Source organism: Eubalaena glacialis, chromosome 18 (genome assembly GCF_028564815.1).
Source record: "Eubalaena glacialis isolate mEubGla1 chromosome 18, mEubGla1.1.hap2.+ XY, whole genome shotgun sequence".
Lineage (NCBI taxonomy): Eukaryota > Metazoa > Chordata > Mammalia > Artiodactyla > Balaenidae > Eubalaena > Eubalaena glacialis.
Window position 1 is genome coordinate 54846457 of NC_083733.1, and position 8772 is coordinate 54855228.

The 8772-nt window shown below is 41.8% G+C and overlaps 1 protein-coding gene across 2 annotated transcripts in view; it reads right to left on the reverse strand.

Annotated features, from left to right (window-relative positions):
- The window catches only part of LOC133078876 (zinc finger protein 420), a 178773-nt gene extending 170560 nt beyond the window's left edge, over positions 1–8213 (reverse strand). Inside the window, exons 1-5 of one of the 2 annotated variants that reach the window (XM_061174043.1) lie at positions 8068–8213; positions 7825–7939; positions 7179–7233; positions 2954–3293; positions 1154–1223 (exon numbers count right to left, since the gene is read on the reverse strand). In XM_061174043.1, the coding sequence (XP_061030026.1) occupies positions 1154–1162 (9 nt within the window). In that variant the 5' untranslated portion in view covers positions 1163–1223; positions 2954–3293; positions 7179–7233; positions 7825–7939; positions 8068–8213. Of the gene's footprint in view, positions 1–1153; positions 1224–2953; positions 5997–7178; positions 7234–7824; positions 7940–8067 lie in introns of those variants that run through there. The other variant, XM_061174045.1, reaches the window with a different exon arrangement.
- Between the last annotated feature and the right edge of the window lie 559 nt (positions 8214–8772).

An 8772-nucleotide genomic window follows, 5' to 3' on the forward strand; every position in this document is an offset into this window, starting at 1 on the left:
AGGTAAGTGGAGTTCTCTGATTAAATGAAATACTGTGTGCAAGCACATAACACATGCAAATTCTCAAATAAGTTGCAAATTCCTTCCTCCCCTCTTCCCTTTAAAGATTTGAAAATAAGAAAAAGGAAGGAAGGAAGGGAGGGAAGAAAGAGAGGATGGAAGGAGGAAGGGAGGGAGAAAAAAGAGAAAAAAACAAAACTGATGGGCCCATTCCAAATGTCTTTTAAAATGTTTATCTTAGAAAATAAGATTTCTATATAATTTAAGAATTTATTTCCAACTCAAGTCTCAGAATAACTTAGCAATAATATTCTTCCTTGTCCTAGCAAATCCTTTCATAGACATCATTTTTATAAGGTATATAATATTCTATATTATAATTATAATCATTTTCTTTTTTTCTTTTTGCTGCACAGCACAGCTTGTGGAATCTTAGTGCCCCCACCAGGGACTGAACCCCGGCCTTCGGCAGTAAAAAGCACAGAGTCCTAACCACTGGACCGCCAGGGAATTCCCTGTAATCATTTTCTTATTTTCCAGTATTTAGTTTGTTTTCCTTCTCTAACATCAGCTCTGTTTCTAAAATTCGCAAATATCTAACCCTCTGGCTGATCATTTTACCACTCATCATTGCTCACTGTACACTTTGCTTATTCTGAGCAACAGAAAACCAATGAAAGATGAGCTAAACTCACACATATGTGGCCCCTGACTTACACATTCTATTCAAATTTGAAATGGACCTTGTCACTGGTATTCACCTCTGAGGTATTCACTGACATGACACGCTCCTCTCTGTTCTAAATCCTACATTTGATCACATTTCCAATCTTAAAAGCCTCACAGACCAAAGATTTCACCACATTCTGAGATAAACAGCAATTTTCTATCCTAATCAACCAGAAAATGGAGGTCAATGAGAAAGACTGAATTTTGCATGTGTAGTCCCATCTCATCAAACCACATTCTGACACAAGAGGTTCTACTCTTTCCTTAATACATTTCCTGATTTGCAAAATGGATCCCTAAATATGGCTAGAGAAGAGAGAGGTGGGGCTTAGTGAGGCAGAAAATCTGGAGATAAGAATATTGAGCATTCATATCTTAGAAAACAATGACTATTTGATGAGGGGAAGAAAAAACACCAACTCACATGGGGCATGGCTTACAAGGGCAAATTATTAGTCCTCCTCTGGCTTCTTCTCATGGAGAAGTGCTGAGTCCTGAGAATACAGAGTCAGGAAAGAAAAAGGAAACCGTGAGAATAGGCTTCCTTCTAAATGACTAAGTTAAGATAAATATTTCCTTCCCTTTTCATGGCACCTGGTCCCTTCCATGCCCCAATATATATACTGAGATTTGCAGAAATATAAACAATCAAATCCCTTCCCCAATCCCAAAGAACATAGATATAGAAGAATTAATTTATGCTAAAGCAGTACCCAATTCCTATGATGTTCTTAGGGTTCTCTGACCTGTCCTGAGTGGTTAACATTTTCAGACTAGGGGCCTCTGATCCAAAATGTATCCAAGTCATACTCGCTTCAAGGACACTGATGGGGCCCTCAGGCCTAGAAGTGCTCTGTATCCATGTAGGCCAAATCCTGGAACAAACACTTCCCACAACTAAGATCTGCCTTTTTCCCCCAGACCCAACACGCTAAATAGCTCCGGGTGCCTCACTGGCTCGTTCTCACATTCCAAGGTGCAAGAAGCATTTTGAGTCCAAATTGTAGGCTTCATCCAGGCCACGTGAAGTCACACTAGACTCATCAAGTAACCAAGGAACAAATCCAAAGCATTCTTTTTGTTTTTAATTAATTTTTTAAAATTTTATTTAATAAATTTATTTTTTGGCTGCATGGCTTGTGGTATCTTAGTTCCCCAACCAGGGACTGAACCTGGGCCCTCGGCAGTGAAAGCATGGAGTCCTAACCACTGGACCGCCAGGGAATTCCCCAAAGCATCCTTTAACAGAGAACCACCTGGGGACTTCCCTGGCGGTCCAGTGGTTAAGACTCCTCACTTCCACTGCAGGGGGCACAGGTTCAATCCCTGGTTGGGGAACTAAGATCCCGCACGCCACGTGGCGCTGCCAAAAAATTAAAAACAAAAAAAGAAGAAGGTTGCCTGTTGCATCCAATCATAGCCTCAGCTGAATTCAGGAATTCTGGAGGCAGCACTCCCTTGTTATCCTGCTGAACATCATTCTGCCTCTAAATGTAAGGCTGGGGATGACTTGAGAAAGTGGCTGTACAACAAATAATTTCCACAGAGCACATACTATGCACTAGATTCTTTATACAATTAACACTTACGTGATCAGCAAACAGGTCTGTGAATTTAACCACTCTCTGCCCCCACTGGCTATAGAATCTTCCTTATACTTGTTTCTTTTCGTAACAGCTTCATTGACATATAACTCACATTCCATAAATTCATCCTTTTAAAAATACAACTAAGTGGTTTTTAGTATACTTACAGAGATGCACAACCATCTAATTTTAGAATATTCTCATTATCCAAAACCCCATGCCCCTTAGCAGTCACTTCCCACTCTTGTTCCCTCAGACCCTGGCAACTGTTAATCCACTCTTTATATCTACACATATGCTTATTCTAGTCATTTCATATAAATGGAATCATACAATATGTGGTCTTTGTGATGGGCTTCTCTCACATAGCATAATGTTTCAAGGTTAGCATATGTTGCAGCATAGATTAGTACTTTTGCCTTTATACATATTGCTAAATAATGTTCCATTGTATGGATACACATTTTTCCCATTCATCAGTTGATGAACATTTGCATTGTTTTCACTTATTTATTGTTACTAAGAACAATGCTAAGAACATTCACGTACATGTTTTTGTGTGGACATATGTTTCATTTCTCTTAGATATATACACCTAGGAATAGAATTGCTGGATCATACGGTAACTCCATGCTTACCTTTTTGAGGAACTGCCAACTCTTTTTCAAAGCAGCTGCATCATCTTACAGTTCCACCAATATATCAAAGTTCCATTTTTTCCACATCTTCGCCATCTTTTGGATTAAATTCATTCTAGTGGGTTTGAAGTGGTATGTCGTGATTTTGATTTGCATTTCCCCAATGATGTTGAACATCTTTATGTGCTTATTTGTCATTTGTATATTTTCTTTGGAGAAATGTGTATTCCAATTCTTTGCTCATTTAAAAAATTTGGTGGTACTTCCCTGGAGGTCCAAGTGGTTCAGACTCCGTGCTTCCACTGCAGGGGACACGGGTTCAATCCCTGGTCGGGAATGCCTCATGGCGTGGCCAAAAGAAAAAAGGAAGTAAAAAGAAAAAAATTTTGGTTATTTGTCTTTTCATTGTTCAGTTGTAATAATTCCTCATATATTCCAAAATACAATTCCCTTCCTGAACTTGTGATTTTCAAATTTCGGGTCCCACTTTGTGGGCTGCATCTTCACTTTCTTGGTGGTGTCCCTTGAAACTTGAAAGTTTTTAATTTTGAGGAAATCCAATTTATGTATTTTTTCCCCTTTGGCTGCTTGTACTCTTACATTTAGGTCGATGGTGCATTTTGAGTAAATTTTTGTGTGTGGCATGAGGTACGAGCCTGTGATAAAATATTTCACAAGTGCTGTCTTGACCCAACGTTGATGTCATGGCTAAAAACTCTCAATTCCTCTTCATAGGAAGTTTGCTAAACCCACACCCTAAGGTCTAACACAATGGACCTTTGCCAGACTACCCACGGATACTTCAGCAGCCTTGCCATTGTACACAATCTTAACTGCATCCACCTTTTTCCAGGAGCACAGGTATGACATTATATGGACGACATCCTCCTCTGAGGAGATTCATTTAACATGCTCATTAAGAACATAAAAATACTCACAAAAGAGCTCACAAAAAAAGGCATAGGCCACTGCCTCACACATAATGCAAAGCCCTGACACCTTGGTTAAATTCCTGAAAAGTATTGGTAAAAACAGGGCAACTCTATGCCTGACACTGTCAAGAAACTACAGTAAAATCTCTCAGCACCCATAATGTCTTTCAGTCTTATTTGGGTCTGGAAGCAACATATTCCTGACTTACAAATTTTAGTTAATCTCACTGAGCTGTTACTTACAAATCATCCCACCTTGGAAAGGAACCCTTCCAACAAAAGGCTCCAGAATCTGTTCAAATTAAAATCAGCAGTCGCTCCTGTTAGTGCCCTCAGAGACTCCTTCTCTGCAGAGGCTGCACCAACCTCCTCTCATGCCTCTGGAACCCCTCTGACGGCCACCAGGTGCCTAAAGGCTTATGATGCAAGAAACTGACCCTTTTGGTCCTATGCTATGCACCATTAGAGTGACAACGGCTGGCTATATACTAAGATCTCTTGGAGATAAAGGCTTTCAAAGACCCTAAGCCTGGGACTCTCTGAACCCAGATGCCTACTATGCCTTGGATCATGGAGGCAGCACCCCCACAAACTCAGCACAGGTATATCCTATAGGCTCAGCCAAACCTGAGCCCTCTGGAATGTTCCACCTACAGGAGGGAGTGGTCTTCCCGGTCCTTAGTCTCTTGCCAGATGCCATGGTGCTAGAGGAGGTCTCCCCTCCCTCAGAGCCCTTGACTAGGAATTCCCCTGGGGTTAACTAAGTAAACAGCAATGTGAGCTCACAGACTTTATGGATAGCACTGCCACCATCATAGGTGATGGAGCTCAGTGGAATGTTGCTGCTTTCCATTCCTTAACTAGGATGTCCCCCATAAAGGACAGGATCCAAGGAACAAAACAAGTGGTCAGACTTTAGGAAGTCATCTTTGCACAAATGTCCTGACAAACAAATGGTCCCATCTGCATATTTTTACAAACTCTTGGGCCACTGCCTAAGAGTTGTTCCTTTAAGGATAAAGAAATCTGGGAATCTCTTGCCTTACAGATACTCAAATATAAATCAAAGTCACTCGTCTCTACATATACAAGGACTCACCAGGACAATCCTTATTCCCTTCAGAGTTCCAGACATTACTAGTAGTGACCAAGGCATACATTTCACTTCTCAAAACACACAATGCTGGGCTCTTGGGAAAGGCATTCAATGGAGCTTTCATCTCCCAATAGGTCCCAGGCAGCTGGCTTCATTAAGAGACACAATGGTCTCTTTAAACAGCTCCCTTTTAAATGGCAGTGTGTATGGGGATATATGTATACATATAGCTGATTCACTTTGTTGTACAGCAGAAACTAACACAGCATTATAAAGCATTTATACTCCAATAAAGATGTGAAAAATAAATAAATAAATGGCAGGGTGGCAAAAGGACACCTACATGTGTCTCTCTCTTGCCTCAAGCCTTAATCTCTCTTAACTTAAGGCCCCCTGTCTGACTCACATCTCAAAGAAACTTTAGGAAACCTCCTTATCACTATTTCCTATATTTAGAGGGAGTATGTCTCACCCTCCATGCACATGAAGACTCATCACATATGAGGTCTTTTAATAATAATGTCTCCCTCTATCTTTATGGATTTTCAATCCTGCTGCCATTTCATAAGGGCTGTAGGTCAGATCGAGGGCACATACTCTCCTCAGACCCATTAACCATATATTGTCCCATGGGAGAAGCAACTGTCCACCTGGTATGTGATCAATTTGAGCCTGAACTTTCCCTACCCAGGAAACCTTCTCCAATATTTGGATTATAAGGTGTTGAAAATTAACCTGGGATCTCCTTCAGATCCCATCCGGGAAATTCAAATTGGTGCATGTAGGCTAAGCCTCTTAATCTATAGGAAATACAGAAAAACATGTTAATGATACCAGACTGTGGGAAACTATACAGAACAAATCGCCCAGTTTCTTCAACAAATACATTATAAACCAATCGCAACACATAGATCTTATTTGGACCCAGATTCAAAGAAATTTCAAAATCTAAAAAAGATATGCCCTGAGAGGAAGTCTAAACTCTAACTGGATATCTGATATTTAAGAAATATTGTTTGAGAGAAAATAATGGTATTGTGATTAAGTTTTTTAAAAGACTCACCATTCACATACACACTGAAATGTTTATGGATGAAGTAATACAACATCTGGCATTTGCTTCAAAATAATTCTGGGGTGGGCAGAGGTATAGATCAAACAAGACTAGCTATGAGTCAATCATCATTGAAGCTGAATAAAGGATGGTACATAGAGGTTCATTACTATTTTGTCTATTTTTGTACAGTTTGAATTTTTCATAATAAAAAGTTTAAAAAAATGCTGATCATGGCTCAGTGAATTGATTTTACCTCACACACAAAAAATAAGGTAACAACCCCATAGTTTGAAAAACTCTACAATAGCATATTAATAATTTTCTTAAGCTTTCCAACAACTAGCAAAGTACCTTGAATAAAACATAAAATCAAAAAGTAGTGATTAGTAAAGTAATGATACAGCCTCTCTGAGGGAAAATATAAAGTATTAAAATTTAAAGTCCACACATAAGTTGGCCCAGAAAGTAGCATTCATCCTACTAATAAACTCATCAAATGAGCGTCTATATTTATCCCACCACCGTTTACAATAGTAAAAGACTGATAGTCATCTGAAAGTTGGTAAGGGTCAGTTTTTAAAGATGGAAGTATGGAATATAGTTCAGCTATAAAAAACGAATAAGTCCGTCATGTACTAATATATGCATAGAATCCCCCTGGAAGTACTCAAGAAACTAGTCACACTGGTTGCCCTCTGAAGTGGGAAAACTATGTGACTAAGGGCAGAGCTGGGAGGGAGAATTCGCTGAATCCTCTTTTGAACCTTTTAAATACTTACAATATCATCTCTTAAACAATAAAATTGAGAAGAAAATACTAAAAGAAAGGCTTCAAATTTCACTCTGTGGGATTTATTCTATTCCTTCAAAAATCTTAGCAAAGGACTAAGTATACAGGCGGCATTAAAATATTTGGCACATGAATATGTGTACCTCAGGTTAAAAGGAGAGAAATGGAGTGTAACATCTTCTTTGGGTCCATTTCTCTAACCTCCCCCCATCCCCATTATTCTTTGGAATAGCAACGCCCAAGAACCAGATCACTAAAAGGATCCTTGCTATAGATTTTCGAGAGTCAGAAAGATATATCCTGAAAATCCAGAAAGCAATTCAGAGACAAAAAAGAGAAAAACAACTTACCTTGGATAAAACTCTTAGTTGTCCAACAGCTACTCTTCCCTTGTTCTCTGGTCACCTGTGTCAGAGAAGTTGGTAAGAGTTAATCTTGAGACACCAAGCCTTTCTTTGAGCCCAGACTGATTTGTTAGAAACAAACATCTTCTACTCTCCCTGCCCCACCCCACGCCCCCCACCCCACGAGTTAATGTAGACACTCAGCCGAAGCTCAGCGAGTGACCTGAGCAATGATGCCCTTCCCTCTTTGGGAACCAGAGTGGAAGTCGAGAATCCGCATAGGGCTCCCCAGGTGGATTCCTGAGGGGAGATTGGAATCTTACTACCTCGATTTTTGCCTCCTCTCTTCTCAGCCCCCCGAACTTGAGGCTGTTTCTGGCTCTAAAATTCTCATTCTGAGATCAGGTCTGTGACTTGGAGACAAACTTCTTTATCTGGTCATTCTCGCAGCTTAACACAACCGCTCTCACGTCTGAAGACACAATTACCACTCTCTCAAGTGGTCACACACAAAATCATGCAGTCCCACAGGCACATCACGTTACACACACACACACACACACACACACACACACACACACACAGTGGAGTGCTAAGGCCTGAGGCTCTAGACACGGCCGGTCTTTGTCCCGGGGCTCAGACAACGCCTCACCTTCTGCTTCTCCGGCGTCCTGCCGGGTCCCAGCGGTCCGGGTCCAGATCAACAGTCCGCGCTCCCTCAGCCGCTGCGTCGCTCAACTCGTTCCAGCATTAACAGCGCCGACAACCTAGTAGGAAGTGACGTGCAACCTAGTAGGAAGTGACGTTACACCCGCAGGCTTCTGGAAAATGCAGTCCAGTACCCAAAAGATCCGAGAGAGCCAGCAACCCAACCCTTCCGAGCCTCTCTCAGTACCGTACTCCTCTTAAGAGTACAATCCGCGACCGGCGGGTCCTCCGCCGACTCCGCGAATCACTCCGCGCGTCTGCCGTCCCAGCTGTGATGTGGCGCCTCCGGTCGCGCTCTGGCATCTCCGGTCGCGCTCTGGCATCTCCGGTCGCGCTCTGGCATCTCCGGTCGCGCTCTGGCGGGAAGCTTATTTCCGGCCGCGGGGACTTCTGGGACGTGTAGTGTGGACTAAGAGCCCTAGAGGGCCAAAAGGGGTCGTCCTGTTCTCTCAGCCTCAGATTACCACGGGTTGGCGGTGGGTGCCGCCACAGAGTCCGAAGGCTCTGGCAGGTGGACGGTAAGATAGAGCGGATTCCGAGGAGGCTAAAGGAGATGAATCTCCAGGCCGTTACCGCAGCCTGGCCTGTGGAGGAGGACGTAAGGAGAGTGACCCTTTACTGCTGGTGAGTGCATTTGCTTCAGTTTGTGACCTTGGGGGTGTGGTTGTACAGCTGTTCCTGATACAGTTTTTATGATTAAAAAAAAAATTAAGTGTTTAAAGTCCACTTTCTGAATGTAACATGCCAAAGAGTGCCCAAATCGTTAAAGATGGGTGAATTTTCATAAATTGCTCGAACTTAGAGTAACTGTTACCGAATATAAGTTCGTGTGCCTGAAGCACAGTGAGGCCAAACTGAGGTGTTGGAGTTTGGAGCAGAGAAAGGTTTATTG